General features: G+C 47.0%; 1 protein-coding gene across 1 annotated transcript in view; it reads left to right on the forward strand.

The window, feature by feature from the left end:
* Window positions 1–5,069: 5,069 nt before the first annotated feature.
* The window catches only part of NAAA (N-acylethanolamine acid amidase), a 28,717-nt gene continuing 15,076 nt past the window's right edge, over window positions 5,070–18,710 (forward strand). Inside the window, exons 1-4 of the mRNA XM_058193469.1 lie at window positions 5,070–5,403; window positions 10,027–10,191; window positions 11,603–11,729; window positions 15,605–15,695. Coding sequence (XP_058049452.1) covers window positions 5,171–5,403; window positions 10,027–10,191; window positions 11,603–11,729; window positions 15,605–15,695 — 616 coding nt within the window. The 5' untranslated portion in view covers window positions 5,070–5,170. The remainder of the gene's footprint in view (window positions 5,404–10,026; window positions 10,192–11,602; window positions 11,730–15,604; window positions 15,696–18,710) is intronic.

An 18,710-nucleotide genomic window follows, 5' to 3' on the forward strand; every position in this document is an offset into this window, starting at 1 on the left:
TTAGATCAGCGGTCACCAACTGGTGGTCCGTGGACCACAGGTGGTCCGTGAGAAAATTTGGTGGTCCAGAGAAAAATTATTTGCATTTTTTATATTGCACTAAATCGGGACCTCAAACTATGGCCCCTGGGCCGGATATGTGCAATGAACGTTTTGTGTTGCTGTAGAGAGTCTCCCTCATCGGGATCTTTTTGTGTGGGTTAGAGGGGGGCAAAAATTCCGACTTGGGGTCTGCTTCGGCCTCCTACTGCGGGGCTTTGGGCGAAGGCTGGAGGGAAGTGTTGCTGGTGCCAAAGAGCCGGAGGGCCTTGTTCCAGTGGGACTTCATCATGGCCTGGAACTGGCTGACCATCTCAGCCTGCTGAGCCTCCAGGCACTAGTACCTGGCCTTGCACTCCTGCAGGCCTTCCCTCTGCTTGGAAAGCCTATGCTCATAGTCCTCAGTGAGGTGCTTCTGCTAAGCCGCCTCTTTGGTCAGATCCAATTTGAACTGAGCTCTTTTGCCAACTCTTTCTCATGGTGGCTGGTTAGCTCCAGCAACTGCTTCCCGTTGGGAGCCCGGGCGGGCAGGTGAGAAGTAATGAATAGAGGCTGACAAGGTGCCCCTTGATGTGAGTGACATTGAGTTGGCCACGCCTACCCAGTCACATGACCATCTTGCTACACCCACCCAGCTGGTCATTAGGCAGATCATATTAGTGGTCCGTGGGATTTAAAATTATGAATTTAGTGGTCCCTGAGGTCCGAAAGGTTTGTGACCCCTGGACTAGATTACATTGCATTTCTACTAAACGTAGATGTAAGAACACACACGTTTTTTTTAAGTATTCCTAGAAAAGCAGGAAGGAAGGGACATTTTGCCCTGTTTCATTCCAAAGACACTGATTTTTTTAGTTATTTTTATTCACAGGTCGTCCTTGACATACGGCCACAGTGATTACTAAGCAATACAGTTGTTCAGCGAATTTTGCCCCGTGTATTTTACAGTCTTTCTTGCTGTAGCGCTAAACCAAATCGCTGCTGTTGTTAAGTTAGTAACACGGTTGTTAAGCGAATCTGGTTTCCCCAGGTTGACTTTGCTCGTCACAAGGTCATAAAAGGGGATCACCTGACACACACACAAAGTATATGTGGTACCTTGCTCAATAGTAGTGACTGTGAGAGGGATCTTGGTGGACAATCACTTAAAAATGAGCCAGTTGTGTGCAGCAGCTGCCAAAAAAGCCAACACAGTTCTGGGCTGCATAAACAAGAGGGATAGAATCAAGATCACGTGAAGTGTTAATACCACTTTATAATACCTTGGTAAGGTCACACTTGGAATACTGTATTCAGTTTTGGTCGCCACGATATAAAAAAGATGTGGAGACTCTAGAAAGAGTGCAGAGAAGAACAACAAAGATGATTAGGGGCCTGGAAGCTAAAACATATGAAGAACGGTTGCAGGAACTGGGTATTTCTAGTCTGATGAAAAGAAGGACCAGGGGAGACTTGATAGGAGGGTTCCAATATCTCAGGGGCTGCCACAAAGAAGAGGGAGTCAAACTATTCTCCAAAGCACCTGAGTGCAGGATAAGAAGCAATGGGTGGAAACTAATCAAGGAGAGAAGCAACCTAGAACTAAGGAGAAATTTCCTGACAGTTAGAAAATCAGTCAGTGGAACGACTTGCCTGCAGAAGTTGTGAATGCTCCAACACTGGAAATTTTTAAGACAATGTTGGATAATCATTTGTCTGAAATGGTGTAGGGTTTCCTGCCTGGGCAGGGGGTTGGACTAGAAGACCTCCAAGGTCCCTTCCAACTCTGTTATTACGAAATTATAAACACACCCTGGGATAGTGCCAGCATCTGAATTTTGATCACATGACCACCGGGATGCTGCGATTCTCGTGTGAAACACGGTCGTAAATCACTTTTTCAGTGCCGGTATTACTTCAAATGGTTAGTAACGCTTGCAAGTCAAGGACTACCCGAATTAAGAAAATATGCTTAGCTGCCCAACTCCCTCATGGTGACTCTGGGCAGCGTACAAAAAGCATAGCGTTTGATGTGGGCGGGGGGGGGGGAATTAAGACGCTTAAAAAAGTTTTGAAAGACTGGCTGGATCACCTGAGATACAGCCAGGAGCAGAATGAACACCTTCCAGACAGGTAGATGGAAAACCATCACACAACGGGGTGAAATCTTAAATCGGGGTTTGTGAGTCCCGTTTGAGACAAAAATCAGTTGGCAGAACATTGGCATGACTTAAGAGTCAGTATCCAGGTGCCTGTAGCTTGCTTCCCCAGCAGAAATATATCTGGGTGCCTTACCTCCCTTGCTCACCTGGTTGTGCCTGCAAGTTGTGTGTAAGAGGGGATGTGTTGTGTCTGCACCCCCCGAGCAGGGCCCCCTGCCAGAAAGTGACTCGGAAAGTGAAGGGGAAGGGCCATCAGGACTTACCTCAGGAGCACCGGCTTCCCTGGCTCAGCTCCAGGAGCCAGAAGCAGGCCAGGTGGAGGAGATAACGAGACCTCCATCCCCTGACTCTTCCTCCCCCCAGGCCACGCCTCCAGACCCAGCTGATGGCAATCATGCCTGGCTGGACCCTAGGTTTCGTAGGCAGGAGAGGCGGGAACAACAGAAGCAGGGGTGGGGCAGGCCTAGGAAGTGCTGAGTCATGGAGCTACACCCCACAGGATATAAAAGCAGCAAGGGCTGTTATACCTCTTCGTAGCAAGCAAATTAACTGCTTGACTAGAGCTGAAGTACTGTTTGTTCCTGGTTGACTCATCAAGAGAGATAACAGAGTCACTTGGCAGGCGCTCGCTAGTTTGCTGCTAGAGCTGATAGTTGCTGGCTAATTAAGTCATCACTCGGACTGAGGAGAGGGGGACAGAACAGAATGATTGATTCATGGTTTCTTTTAGTGGAGGTTGTGATTAACAATCCCACAGGGTCGAATCAACCCATAATCTGGTTTGGCCTCTTGAAAAAATGCTCTTTTTTGTGACAACTGTCATTGACTGGCAGTCCAGTTGTTGGGGATCCAGAGCTGCGAGACCCCCCAGCTTAAGGTTTGCAAGTTGAGACTTTGGAAATAGTTCAGAGAAGAGCAACTAAGATGATCAAAAGCCTAAAGACTAAAACATATGAAGAACGGCTGTGGGTTTTGGGTTTGGCTAGTCTAGAGAAAAGGACGTGTTAGCTGCCTTCCAGTATTTGAGGGACTGCCACAAAAAAAGAGAGGCTCAAATTATTCCCCAAAGCTCCAGAAGGCAAGACAAAAAAAAATGGTTGAAAACTTAATCAAGGAGAGAAGCAACTTGGAACGAAGGAGAAACTTCTTAACAGTGAGGATAATCAACCAGTGGAACTCCTTGCCACCAGAAGTTGTGGGTGCTCCATCACTGGAAGCTTTTAAGAAGAGACTGGACAGCCACTTGTGTCAAACTGCACCGGTAGTCCTTGACTTACGACCACAATCAAGCCCAACATTTCTGTTGCCAACCGGCACATTTGTGCCTTGAGTTTTGCCCCATTTTACAACCTTTCTTGCCACTGTTGTTAAGCAAATCACACCGCATTTGTTAAATTAATCAGACTCTTAAGCGACTCTGGCTTCCCCATTGACTTTCTGGGCTCATCAGAAGGTCACAAAAAGAATGTCCCGTGACCCTGGGGGAGATTGCAACCATCATAAATATGAGTCAGTGGCCAAGCATCCCATGACCATGGGGACAGTACAAAGGTAAAAAGTGGACATTAGTTCCTTTTTTCTCTCTCGATGCCACGGTCACTGGGAATGTTCACTAAATGAACTGTTGTAAGTCAAGGACCGTCTGTACAGAGTCTCCTGCTTGAGCAAGGTGGGGGACTAGAAGACCTCCCGAGGTCCCTTCCAGCTCTATTCTGAATAAAGTCGGGGATGCCCCAATCCTGGAAGCTTTGAAGAAGAGACTCTGGAACCAACTGTTGTAACTCGAGGACCGTCTGTACAAGGGTCTTCTGCTTGAGTAAGAGTGGGGGGGTGTTGGACTAGAACAGGAGTCTCCAGCCTTGGTCCCTTTAAGACTTGTGGACTTCAACTCCCAGAGTCTCTCAGCCAGCAAAGCAAAAAACGAACTCTGGGAGTTGAAGTCCACAAGTCTTAAAGGGACCAAGGTCGGAGACCCCTGGACTAGAAGACCTTTGAAGTCCCTTCCAGCTCTATTCTGAATAAAGTGGGGGTGTGTGTGCCCCAACCCTGGAGGCTTTCAAGAAGAGACTCCTGCTTGGGAAAGGGGGGTTGGACTAGAAGACCTCTCAAGATCCCATCCAGCTCTATTCTGAATAAAGTAGGGGGTGTCCCAACCCTGGAGGCTTTGAAGAAGAGACTCCAGAACCAACTGTTTTAAATCGAGGACCGTCTGTTACAGGGTCTCCTGCTTGAGCAAGTTGGGAGAGGGGGTTGGAGTAGAAGACCTTTGAGGTCCCTTCCAGCTCTATTCTGAATAAAGTGGGTAGGGGGATGCCCCAGTCCTGGAGGCTTTCAAGAAAAGACTCTGGAACCAACTGTTTTAAGTTGAGGACCGTCTGTTACAGGGTCTCCTGCTTGAGCAAGTTGGGAGAGGGTTGGACTAGAAGACCTTTGAGGTCCCTTCCAGCTCTATTCTGAATAAAGTGGGTAGGGGGATGCCCCAGTCCTGGAGGCTTTCAAGAAGAGACTCTGGAACCAACTGTTGTAAGTCGAGGACCGTCTGTACAAGGGTCTCCTGCTTGAGTAAGGGTGGGGAGGGGTGGTTGGACTAGAAGACCTCCCAAGGTCCCATCCAGCTCTATCCCGATTGAGTGTCTCGCCAAGCTTTCCGCCTTGATGAAGGCATCTTTTCTTTTATGCACACTAAGAGCCTATGCACCAAAGACCAATTCCTTGTGTGTCCAATCACACTTGGCCAATAAAGAATTCTATTCTATTCTATTCTATTCTTTCGGAAGTTTGCTTCGCCCGCGGAACTCCTGGCAAAAAAACGCTCCGGGGGATCCGTTTCGGGCAGCCGCGCCCAGATGCGAGCGCAGCTGCCGGGCCGGGCAAGGGCGGCAAGCCAAGAGGCGGCGTTGGAGAAGCGGCGGGCGGGGTAAGTGGTGGGGAAAGGCCGAGCGGCGATCTCCGGCCGCCCCGCTCGCTTCTTCTGGCAGTCGCCGCTTTCCATGGCCGGGCAAGGGCGCCTCGGGGGCTCCGGCTCTTCCCTGCCGCTCCTGCTGGGGCTCCTTCTGCTGGCTTCGCCCCGAGGCGGGAGCGCCGAGCCCGGCTCCGGAGCCGCAGCCGCAGCCCCGTTGCGGTTCAACGTCAGCCTGGACAGCCCCCCCGAGAGCCGCTGGGCCCCGGTCGGCCGGCACTTCGACCCGGCCTTCATGCGCGCCGTCGTCGGGCACGTCATCGAGTGAGGAGCGCGGCTGGACGCTGCTCCGAGGAGGAGGAGGAGGAGGAGGAGACGGGCGAGCGGGGGCTGGGCGGCTGGCTGGCTGGCCGGCCGGGGGGCGAGCTTCAAAGCCTCAAGGGGAGGAAGGGAAAATGGGAGAGAGTTTGGATCGGGACTTTCCTGTGATCCTCGAAGAATTGACAGCCGAGCCGCGCACCTGTCTCTGTCTCTCTCCCTCCCTCCCTCCTTCCTTCTCTCTCTTCTTCCCTCCCTTCCTCCCTTCTCCCTCTTTTTCCCTCCCTCCCTCTCTTTCTTCCTCCCTCCTTCCTTCTCTCTCTTTTTCCCTCCCTCTCTTTCTCTCTTCCTCCCTTCTCCCTTCTCTCTCTTCTTCCCTCCCTTCCTCCCTTCCTCCCTTCCTCCCTTCTCCCTTCTCTCTCTTTTTCCCTCCCTCCCTCTCTTTCTCTCTTCCTCCCTTCTCCCTTCTCTCTCTTTCCTCCTCCTCTCTTCTTCCTCCTCTCCTTCCTTCTCTCCCTCTCTTCCTCCTCCCTCTCTTCTCTCTCTCTTCCTCCCTCCTCCTTCTCCTTCTCTCCTTCCTCCCTCCTCTCTTTCTCTCTTCCTCCTCCTTCCTTCTCTCTTTTCCTCCCTCCTCTCTTCTCTCTCTTCCTCCTTCTCCTTCTCTCTCTTCCTCCTCCCTTCTCTCTCTCTTCTGCTCTTCCTCCTCCCTTCACCACTCTCTCTTCCTCCTCTCTCTTCCTCTTCCTCCTCTCTTCCTCTCTTCTCCCTCTTTTTCCTCCTCTCTCTCTTCCTCCTCTCTCTCTCTCCTCCCTCTCTCTTCTCTCCTCCTCCCTTCTCTCTTCTCTCTCTTCCTCCTCTCTCTCTCTCTTCTCTCTTTCCTCCTCTCTCTTCCTCCTCCCTCCTCTCTTCTCTCCTCCTCCTCTCTTCCTCCTCCCTCCCTTCCCCAGTCTCTCTCTTCCTCCCTCTCTCTCTTCCTCCCTCCTCCCTCTTTCTCTTCCTTCCTCCCTCCCCCTCCCAGTCTCTCTCTTCCTCTCTTCCTCTCTTTTCCTCCCTCCCTCCATCTCTCTCTCTCTCTCTTCCTCCCTCACCTCCCCCCTCTCTCTTCAACCCTGTCTCTCTCTTCCTCCCTCACCTACTCTCCTTCTTCCTCCTCCCTTCCTCTCTCTCTTCCTCCCTCCCTCCCCCACTCTTTCTCTTCCTCCCTCCCTCCACCTCCGCCTCCCTCTCTTTCCGCTTCTGCTTTGGGGTGTTTGTATCCTGGTTTGCTTGCTGGTTTCCTAAGGGAGGGGGCACTCTTCCTTGCCTTCAGAAGGAGGAGGAGGAGAGGAGCAACTTGGAACGAAGGGGGACACTTCCTAAAAGTTGACGACTAAGCAGGGGGTTGGACTAGAAGACCTCTGAGGTCCCTTCCAACTCCGTGATTCTGATTCTAATTCTAATCAATGGGACAGCTTGTCTTCGGAAGTTGTGGGTGCTCCTACGCTGGAAGCTTTTCAAAAGAGACTGGAGGGCCACTTGTCTGAAATGGGACTATAGGGTCTCCTGCTTGAGACAAGGGGGTTGGACTAGAAAACCTCCGAGGTCCCTTCCGGCTCTATTCTGAATAAAGTGGGCGGTGCCCCAACACTGGAGGCTTTCATGGAGAGACTGGATGGCCATGTGTCTGAAATATTTATTTATTTTATTTATTTATTTTGTCACAACAATATATGTAACTATCATACAGAAAGGTTATATAGTATATAAAGGTATAGAAGAAAAGAAAAACAATAGGACAGGAATGGTAGGCACGTTTGTGCGCTTATGCATGCCCCTTATGGTCCTCTTAGGAATGGGGTGAGGTCAATAATAGAAAGTTTTTGGATAAAGCTTTTAGGATTATGAGAAGAGACCACAGAGTCAGGTAAAGTATTCCAAGCACTGATGATTCTGTTACAGAAGTCATATTTTCTGCAATCTAGATTAAAGCAGTTGACATTAAGTTTAAATCTATTGGTTGCTCTTGTATTATTGCAATTAAAGCTGAAGTAGTAGCTTAGGGTCTCTTGCTCCAGCAGGGGGTTGGACCAGATAACCTCCAAGGCCCCTTGCAATTCTGTTTAAATTCTATGTGAGGTTCTTCCGAACTGAGCAAAACTGCGAGCCAAAAACTTCCTTCGAAACTCCCTCATAGTTTGTTCGTTGGTTTGTTTTTCCAGACTGAACTTCTAAAACTGGAGCCAAGTTCACCTGAGCTGGGACAAAATGTTTTTTCCTGACTGGGTGAACTTTAGAGACCTTCTGTAATGGGAGATTGTGAGGAGGAAGAGGAGGAGGAGGTGGAGAAAGAGATTAGGATAAAATTCCATTTTCTGGCAGAAACATTGTAAAGCAGGGGTCTCCAACCTTGGTCCCTTTAAGACCTGTGGACTTCAACTCCCAGAGTTCCTCAGCCAGCTTTGCCACAAGCGGAAATTTTAAGCAGTTCGGAGAACCGGCAAATACCACCTCTGGCTGGCCCCAGAGTGGGGTGGGAATGGAGATTTTGCAGTACTCTTCCCCTGGAGAGGGTGGGAATGGAGATTTTGCAGTATCCTTCCCCTGCCACGCCCACCATGCCACACCCACCAAGCCACACCCACAGAACCAGTAGTAAAAAAAATTGGATTTCACCACTGGTTATTTTTTATTATTATTTCATTTGTCACAACAGTATACAATCATTGACATGAAACAACAACACATCATATAAGAAATATATATATATATAAGCAAAAGAATGCAATAACTATGTTAATTTGATATAATGAAAAGGAACAATAGGACAGGAACGGTAGGCACATTTGTGCTCTTATGCATGCCCCTTATAGTCCTCTTAGGAATGGGGTGAGGTCAATAGTAGACAGTTTCTGGTTGAAGATTTTGGGATTTTGAGTAGAGACTATAGAGTCAGGTAATGAGTTCCTTATATTCCTCCATGTAGTTTATAGAGCTGAAATTTTCTGGAAAACTTCCATGCGAGAACTAATTGTATTTGGTTCTATAAAGACAATTTTATTGGATTAGGGAGGTACAGAATAGAATTAACACTTGCTCCTGGGGACGAAAGCTATGGCAAATCTAGGCAGCGTCCTAAAAAGCAGAGACATCACCCTGCCAACAAAAATGCATATAGTCAAGGCTCTGGTTTTCCCAGTTGCAATGGATGGCTGTGAAAGTTGGACCATAAGGAAGGCTGAGCGCCAAAGAATGGAGGCCTTTGAACTCTGGTGCTGGAGAAGATTCCTGTGAGTCCTTTGGACTGCAAGGCGATCCAACCGGTCAGTCCTAGAGGAGATCAACCCTGACTGCTCTTTAGAAGGCCAGATCCTGAAGAGGAAACTCAAATCCTTTGGCCACCTAATGAGAAGGAAGGACTCCCTGGAGAAGAGCCGAATGCTGGAAACGATGGAGGGCAAAAGAAGAATGGGACGGCGGAGAACGAGGTAGCTGGATGGAGTCACTGAAGCAGTCGGCGTGAGCTTAAATGGACTCCAGAGGGTGTTAGAGGACAGGAAGGCCTGGAGGAGCATGGTCCATAGGTTCGCTATTGGTCAGACACGACTTCGCAACTAATAACAACAACAAGAAGAACACAATTCAGAATATCAGAGCTGGAAGGAATCTCATAATGTCCATGGAGATTTTCAGTCATCCAGGTCCTGGTTATCCCAAAGGTGCTTTCTCAAGGGGCAACTGGACTTTCTGATTTTTTCTTTGAAAACATTTCGCTCCTCATCCAAGAAGCATCATCAGCTCTTCAGAACTCTTTAGAAGCTTCTTAGCTGAGAAGTGAAACGTCTTCAAAGAAAAACCCACAAGTTGTCGTGTCCCACTCCTCCGCTGATGGCCGGGTCAGGGAAATCCGAATCAGGCGTGCCTCTGCAGCTCTGCCAAAGTCCTAGCAAAGTTCTCAAGGCAGGCAGGAGACCAGAAAGTGACTTCAGCAAGATAAGTTCGACTTTGCCTGACTCAGAGAATGCCAGAAAGCAGATCCTTTATATAGGCCATGGGGTGTGGCTCCATGACTCAGCACTTATCCCGGCCTGCCCCTCCCTTCCTTCTGTTGACGCCACCTATCAATTCTCCTGAAGCGAGGGTCACTCCAGTCTGCAGCTGTTGGTAATTGACCTTCCTCAGGCTCACATGCTGTGGGGGAGGGGGAGGGGTCTAGTTGCTCCGTTTGCCTGGGCATGGAGCCAGGGCTGGGGGCTGGAGGCGCTTCTTCTTCCTCAGCCTGTCTGGGCATGGAGCCAGGGCTGGGGCCGGGAGGCATGCTAGGACATTCCTCAGCGTTCGGAAGCAGATAAGAAGGCCCCGGCTGCGGGGAAAGCGGACGAGGCACAACACAACCCCAGGGCTGTCCAGTTGCCTCTTGAAAAAGCACCATTGGGACAAGGGACCTCAGAGGTCTTCTAGTCCAACCCCACCCCCCCCCGCTCAAAGCAGGAAAACCTATACCATTCCAGATAAATGGATATCCAGTCTCTTCTTAAAAACCTCCGGCGTTGGAGCACCCACAATTTCCAGAGGCCAGCTGTTCCACTGGATATGAAAGGTATGTAGAATAAAATGGGTTAATGATGACCCAATGGCTCTCTTTCCTTCCAGTTCTGTGATCCCCAAATGGGTCCATGAAGTTGTACGACGTGTCGCAGAAGACTTAGAAGCCTACATCCCCCAGCCTTACGAAGGAGAGATTCGGGGACTTTCCAAAATGTTTGGGGTTAATGTCGGTGACGGGGTCCTGCTGAATCTGGCCTACGAATTCACTGCGTGAGTGTTGCGATGCATTTTGTGAGTCTCGGGAACGGAGGTGGGTGGGGAAAATCCCTCATGGCAAGGACCCCTCGCGAAGATCAGGGAAGATGTTTTCTCCTCTGCTTTCCTTAGTAACGTTGTCAGGGTTCCATGCAGGGGTGGGATTGAAAAATTAAAGCAAGCGGTTCTTTGCCCAGTTGCTGGATGGGCGGGGCCATGGGGGCGTGGCCTACTTGGCCTCCTGCACTACGGTGGGGGATGCGTTTTCATCCTCCCTGGTCTCTGGACGTTTTCCTCGAGCCTCTGGGAGGGCAAAAAACGGCCTCCCCCGGGCTCCGGAGGCCCTCCAGAGGCCAGAAACAGGCCCATTTCTGGACTTCCGGTACTTCCGATAGGCCTGTTTTTCTCCCTCCCCAGGCTCTGGAGGTTTTCCGCGAGCCTCCAGGAGGGTAAAAATGGCCTCCCCCAGGCTCTGGAGCAGGGGTCTCCAACCTTGGTCCCTTTAAGACTTGTGGACTTCAACTCCCAGAGTTTCTCAGCCAGCAAACAGGGCTGCATGGAGACTCCTGGGTGGGGAGGGGCACGGTGGGGTGGTCGGGGCCAGCCTGTCCTTGCAACTACCGGTTCAGTGAGACAGATGTAAAATTCGCATCCAGTTTCCTTGCACCGGTCCAAACCGGCTGAATCCCATCCCTGGTTCCAAGTAACAAACCCAACACAATCAAATTAACTATTCTCCAAAGCACCTGAGAGTAGAACAAGAAGCAATGGGTGGAAACTAATCAAGGAGAGAAGCAACTTAGAACTAAGGAGAAATTTCCTGACAGTTAAAACAATCAAGTGGAAGTGGAACAACTTGCCTGCAGAAGTTGTGAATGCCCCAACACTGGAAATTTTAAAGAAAATGTTGGATAGCCATATGTCTGAAATGGTGTAGAGTTTCCTGCCTGGGCAGGGGGTTGGACTAGAAGACCTCCAAGGTCCCTTCCAACTCTGTTATTATGTTATGTTATGTTAAATCTCTGAGGGCTGGGGTTTCCTCAAAGTATGAATTTATTAGGCATGTCATATTGTCACAGCTGCTGAAAACCCAACTTTGAAGCGCCCGAGGTTTCCCCCACCCAAACCAAACCAAACCCCAAAATATTTTATCCTATTTTATCTGTAGCTTAAATTATTGTCTCTTATTCCATTTTTAATCTTAGAGTGTATTTTATGCTAATTTCATTTGAAATCACATTTTATTCCAATGTCATTTGAAATCATATTTTATTCCGTTTTAAATTGCTTTTATCAAATTTTAGTAATAATTTGTTTCTGAAACTTTGCACTTTGATATGGCCCAAGAGGCTAATCAATAAATAAAGACAAAGATAAAAAGTTTAGCCTTTTCTAACGGAGCTGCTGTTCTTTTTCTCTCGCGCAGTTTCTGCACCAGTATAGTTGCTCAAGACAAACAAGGAAACATATATCACGGTCGGAATATGGACTATGATTTTGGAGATTATTTAAGCAAGATTACTATCGATGTGGATTTTATCAAGGACGGGCAGGTACAAAAAGAGCCTGGCAGAGATTAAAAATTAAAAATGTTATCGGCAGCAGCGTAGGACACAGTTTGTTTTGAGGTACAAGCAGTCCTTGACATACGATTGACAAATTTCTACTGTTAAGCAAGGCGGTTGTTAAGAGGGGTTTGCACCCAATTTTACAACTTTCTTGCCACAGGGGGTTAAGAGAAATCACTTCAGTTGTTAAATTGAATCGTGAGGTCGTTAAGCGAATCCGGCTTCCCCCATTGACTGTGATGGTCGCAAGTGGAGATCATGTGACCCCGGGATAGTGCAACGGTCATAAATACATGCCTGTTACCAGGGGTGGGCTTCAAAAACTTTAGCAAGGGGTTCTCTGCCCGGTTGCTGGGTGGGCATGGCCATGGTGGGTGTGGCCTAGTCAGCCTCCTGCACCACGGCGGGGGGAGGGGGCGTTTTTGCCCTCCCTAAGCTCAGGAGGCTTTTCTCGAGCCTCCGGGAGGGTGAAAACAGTCTCCCCTGGGCTCCCGAGGCCCTCTGGAGGCTGGAAACAGGTTCATTTCTGGCCTTCCTGAACTTTTAGTAGGCCCGTTTTTCACCCTCTCTGAGCCTCCGCACACGCCCTGCACTTACCTGCATCCAAAAAGGGCCACTTGGGGACTCCTGAGAGGGGTGGGGTGGGCGGGGCCAGCCAGGAGTGGGATTTGGGGGTTCTCCGAACTGCACAGAATCTCAGCTAGAGGTTCTCCCGAACCCCTGCGAACTCCCAGCAGCCCACCCCTGCCTGTTGGCAAACAGCCAAATTTTTATTTTTATTTTTTTATTTTTTATTGAAAAAGTTTTAACAAACATAAACATTTCCCCCTTTTCCCCCTCCCCCACAAAACCCCTTCCCCTCCTTCCCCGGCTTCCCGGTCAATCACAAGTATTGTTATACATAAACCAAACATAGAGTAAAATTTTCCCTTCTAATCCAATTAACCTCATCCAAATCTTTTCATTTCCCAACCCCCCCATTACATAAAATAATACTTCCTAATTATTCAAAGGCAATCTGATATTTCTTAATCTGATATCTGTTTTGTAAATAATCAATCCATTTTTTCCATTCAATTAAATATCTTTCCTGCGTATTGTCTTTCAAAAAAGCTGAGATTTTAGCCATCTCAGCCAAATTAGTAACTTTCAATATCCATTCTTCTATTGTAGGTAACTCTTTTTTCTTCCAATATTGTCCAATCAACAGTCTTGCTGCTGTTATTAAATTCAGAATCAATTTAGTCTCAATCCCTGTACAATCCGTTATAATTCCCAAAAGGAAAAATTGCGGCAGGAACTTTATCTTCTTCTTCAGGACATTTTGAATAATCCACCAAATTCTTATCCAAAAGGCCTTAATTTTCTTGCAAGTCCACCAAATATGAAAATATGTAGCGTCATCACAGTCACACCTCCAACATTTCGCTTGGATATCAGGATACATACATGATAATTTTTTGGGATCTAAGTGCCATCTATAAAACATCTTATAAAAATTTTCCCTTAAATTCTGTGCTTGTGTAAACTTAACATTTCTAACCCAGATTTTCTCCCATGTTTCCAACATTATTGGTTCTTGAATATTCTGTGCCCATTTTATCATACAGTCCAACAAACAGCCAAATTTTGATCACATGACCATGATGCTGTGATGCCTCATAAATGCAAGAACCTGTTGAAAGTCATTTTTTTTCAGCCCCATCGTAATTTCAAGTGGTCACTAAATGAATGGTTGTAACTTGGGGATTACCTGTACATGCATTTAGTAGCCAACTATGTAAGGGGATTACATAGTGGCTCAGGGGCTAGGACGTTGAGCTTGTCGATCGAAAGGTCGGCAGCTCAACGGTTCGAATCCCTAGTGCTGCCGTGTAACGGGGTGAGCTCCCGTTGCTTGTCCCAGCTTCTGCTAACCTAGCAGTTTCGAAAGCACGTAAAAATTCAAGTAGAAAAAATAGGGACCACCTTTGGTGGGAAGATAACAGTGTTCCGTGCGCCTTTGGCGTTGAGTCATGCCGGCCACATGACCACGGAGACGTCTTCGGACAGCGCTGGCTCTTCAGCTTTGAGCATCGCCCCCTAGAGTCGGCAACGACTAGCACGTATGTGCGAGGGGAACCTTTACCTTTACTATGTATCATCAGTAAATCAATTGTATTGCAAACATTTGCTTTTCCGAATCTCTCTACCCAACTTTTATAAGCATAACCATCCATAAAGTTTGGTGATAAACATAAATATCCAATTGTTCCCATTTTTTTTTTAAAAAACCCCGAAAGTATTGCTTTTAAAAGGAAAAGGAGAGGAAAAAAATACATAGAAATTAGAAAATATAGATACCATGTGGAAAAGATTGCAGAGTAATAGAAAACTAGAAGAAAATACAAATTACTTCACAGGGACAAACTTCCCGCTTTTATACTGTTATATCATTTTTATTTTATGTACGACATCAAAAGTGTTTTTTTTTAAAAAAATTGTGATTAAATAATAAATAAATAGCAGTGTTCTAATATTTGAGGGGCTGCCACCAAGAAGAGGGAATCAAACTATTCTCCAGAGCACCTGAGGATAGGACAAAAAGCAATGGGTGGAAACTGGTCAAGGAGAGAAGCAACTTAGAACTAAGGAGAAATTTCCTAACAGTGAGAACAATTAATCAGTGGAACAACTGGCCTCCAGAAGTTGTGAATTCGCAAACACTGGAAGTTTTTAAGAAGAGATTGGACAACCATTTGTCTGAAATAGTGTAGGGTTTTCTACCTAACCAGGAGGTTGGTCTAGAAGACCTCCAAGGTCCCTTCCAACTCTGTTATTCTGTTCTATTCGTATTTAATTGTGGGTGCTCCATCACTGGACAGCCATTTGTCTGGAATGGGGTAGGTAGGGTCTCCTGTTCAAGCGGAGGGTTGGACTAGAAGACCTCCAAGGTCCCTTCCAACTCTCTTATTCTGCTCATTTCCCTTCTCAGTTTGTGATGCAGGCTTTTAAAATAATACTTCCAGTGAACTTTGGTTCCATTTCTGGATAATGTGCCAAGCAGCCCTCAGTGGAAAACCAGAGAGGAAAAAAAGACGGAGGGATAGGGGACTGGAGGCTAAAACATATGAAGAACGGTTGCAGGAACTGGGTATGTCTAGTTTAATGAAAAGAAGGACTAGGGGAGACATGATAGCTGTGTTCCAATATCTCAGGGGTTGCCACAAAGAAGAGGGAGTCAAGCTATTCTCCAAAGCACCTGAGGGTAGAACAAGAAGCAATGGATGGAAACTAATCAAGGAGAGAAGCAACTTAGAACTAAGGTGAAATTTCCTGACAGTTAGAACAATTAATAAGTGGAATGACTTCCCTGCAGAAGTTGTGAATGCTCCAACACTGGAAGTTTTTAAGAAAATGTTGGATAACCATCTGACTGAGATGGTGTAGGGTTTCCTGCCTGGGCAGGGGGTTGGACTAGAAGGCCTCCAAGGTCCCTTCCAACTCTGTTGTTATTATGTTGTTATGTTGTTATGGATATGAATGATAAAAATAATAAAGAGAGCCCAATTTTGTACTGGATCGGTTTGAGGAAGAACTGGGCAAATTTGGAAATTTTGCTTCCTTAATTTTGTTCCTCTTTCTTTTCTTTTCTTTTTTTTTGTTGTTGTTGCAGTAAACAAGTTGCAATGACTTTCTCTCTGCATCCCTAAAGCATTTTAACTCTTACTCTACATTTAAGTCAAAAGGCTTGGGGTGGGGGTTTTCATCGCATGAAATGATTCATAATCTCCCTAGCCCGTTTAGTGTTTTGAAGGGAGAATAAGATTCAAAACAATGAGGGATAAGTACAGCTTCTTCTGTCCTTTAATTATTTCCAGGTAAAATTCAGCGGCACTACATTCTTCGGCTACGTCGGTTTATGGACGGGGCAAAGTCCACACAAGTTTTCCATCTCTGGGAATGAACGAGGTAACACAAATTTTATGTTTACGCAGATGAGCTAACCATTTGCTGAGTCTCTTGCCTGACACCAAGATCAAGCGTTGTAGCATTTGTAAGGAATGTCTGTTAGATCAGGGGTCTCCAACTTTGGCAACTTTAAGCCTGGAGGACTTCAACTCCCAGAATTCCCCAGACAGGATGCTGCAACCTTCATAAATGGGAGTCAGTCGTCAAACGAAAATCACCAGGACACGGCACAGAGGTAACAGGCAGCTGGCAGTTCAAACCACCCCTTTAATTGCTCCAAATTTCCCCAAATGCTCCCACTTTTGTGGCAAGTCCCAGAGCAAAGTGATGGCGCGTACACATACGCACCTCAAGCAGCTTCTGGCTACAAATAATCCAGCCCAATGCTGTAAGCAACACGGCTCCAAAGCAAGAAATCCAGAAAGAATGCAAGGAATCCAGGAAACTTCAAACGTCAGCAACGGCACTCCACCCTCCAGGAATTCAGCATTTGTTCCCAACAAATACCCCTCCCTACAGTCTCAGTCCCCAGGTGTGCCTTGTAGAGAGGGCCGGGGTGCTTGTTGTGAGCCAGGCCCAAGTAGGTAGTAATAAACTTAGTCCGTGGAAAAACAAACTTTATTCGAACAGCTGGGAATTACTTCATTCCCAGCGTCGTTCAACTCAAAGTAAAACAAATGCCTCCCAACACAAATTCCTCAGTTATCTCACAAACCTTAGTCCAATTAGAAAAACTGCCAAAGGCCCTTCCTGGAAAACGTCCAGAAGCCACAAAAACAAAGACGGATACGAAGCAGAAAATGAAGCAGAAGACGCAGTTACAACGTTGTTTTCCAGCAAAGCTGAAACACCAGTCTGTTTTAAGCCTTATGGGAGGGGCCAATCATCTCTTGGCCCTACTTCTGAGTTGTCCTCTCTGCTTGAGCTGTTCTTGCCTTCTGGCAGCTCTTCTCATGCGTGCATTAGGAACAGGCTCCTCCTGTTCCTCTGCCTCATTATTATCAGTCTCTGGAGGCTCTGGAGTCCGCACCTCACTTCCCGATGGCCCTGGCCTCACCTCACCTCAGCCTCATCGCTGTCCGACTCCGTTGCCAGCTCCGTAGGCTGCTGACGGACCACAACAGCGCTCTCCTCCAGAGCCGTCATGTCGGCCTGCTCTCTTCTCACCTTCTCTCCACTCTCCAAGCTCGAGGATCAGGAGGGGGTGGTCCTTGCTCATTTCCTGAGCTCTGTCTCTCATGTTCACTGCTTAACCTCTCTTGATCATCCTGCCCCCCTTCCTCCCTGCCTACAAGCCATCCTAATCTTAAAGGCCCTGGGCTGCCTCGGCCTGGCCTTCCTCACTTTCCTCCAAAGCCAACAAAACCGACCCCTCAATTTCTGTCGGCTCCAGTTCCAGCTTGTCTTCCCCCGCAGAGTCAGGCACCAACGGGGGCATGATAGGATGCTACAACGGTCATAAGTGTGAAAAATGGTCCTAAGTCACTATTTTCAGTGCTGTTGTAACTTTGAACAGTCACTAAATGAATTCCCATGGTCACGAGATCAAAATTTGGGTGCTGGACAAATGACTCGCTTTTATGACAGTTGTAGCATCCTGGGGCCATGTGGTCACTAATTGTGGCTTTCCGAGCCGGCTTCTGACAAGCCAAGTCAAGGAAAGAAGCTGGATTTGCTTCACAATCCCACAATTCCCTTAGCAACCGCAGTGATTCATTTAACAACCATGCCAAAAGTTTGTAAAATGAGGCATGAATCCATAACCACCTGGCTTTTGCGGTGCAAATTTTGGTCCTAAGCGACGGATTGTGGTTCTAAGCGACGGATTATCTGTAGTTTTGGCGTTAGTTTAGTGATCAAACCTACATACATATCTTTGATTTTGGGGATCGCTTTTACTTTAGTTTTCCTGAGGCGTTTCTCATGTTTATATTCTAAAAGTCTGTAGAGATTCTCAGTCATCCAGGTCATGGTTTGTCCCAAAGGTGCTTTTTCGGGAGGCAACTGGACTTCCTTATTTTTTCTCTGAAGATGTTTCACTTCTCATCCAAGAAGCTTCTTCAACTCCAACTGGATAGTGGGGAATGGAAGGATTTATATTCCTTGCAGACAGCTGGTCCTTTGCATCCTTTTTGAGGGTCGTTGAAGAACTTGGAGGTTTATCTATGTCCTCAGGGTCACCTGAGTAGTGCTCCTGGTTCCTGTAGTCTTCAATTTTTTCCTCTGGAAATCCATTCCTACTCCCACACCATTCCAAAGGTCTTCATCCCAAATTGTATAGCTAAAAGTCTGTAGAGATTCTCAGTCATCCAGATCATGGTTTGTCCCAAAGGTGCTTTTTTAGGAGGCAACTGGACTTTCTTGTTTTTTCTCTGAAGATGTTTCACTTCTCATCCAAGAAGCTTCTTCAACTCTGACAGGATAGTGGGGGAATGGAAGGATTTATACCCCTTGCAGACAATTGATCATTTGAAGCAGGGGTCTCCAACTTTGGTCCCTTTAAGACTTGTGGACTTCAACTCCCAGAGTCCCTCAGCCAGCAAAGCTTTGCTGGCTGAGGGACTCTGGGAGTTGAAGTCCACAAGTCTTAAAGGGACCAAGGTTGGAGACCCCTCATTTGAAGCGCTCAGAGGTTTATCTGTGTCCTCAGGGACACCTGAGTAATGCAAATAGTTCCTGTAGTCTGTTTATAATTTATATAAATTTTATTTTATTTATTTATTTTATTTATTTATTTTGTCACAACAATATATATCGCACAAAAAAGATTATATAGTATATAAACATATATATGAGTAAATATTAGGAGGTATAAGCATACATATATATATATAAGAAGAAGAAAAAGAAAAACAATAGGACAGGAACGGTAGGCACGTTTGTGCTCTTATGCACGCCCCTTATGGTCCTCTTAGGAATGGGGTGAGGTCAATGGTAGAAAGTTTTTGGTTAAAGCTTTTGGGATTATGGGAAGAGACCACAGAGTCAGGTAAAGTATTCCAAACACTGATGATT

The sequence above is a fragment of the Ahaetulla prasina genome, chromosome 8 (assembly GCF_028640845.1).
Source record: "Ahaetulla prasina isolate Xishuangbanna chromosome 8, ASM2864084v1, whole genome shotgun sequence".
In the NCBI taxonomy this organism is placed as follows: domain Eukaryota; kingdom Metazoa; phylum Chordata; class Lepidosauria; order Squamata; family Colubridae; genus Ahaetulla; species Ahaetulla prasina.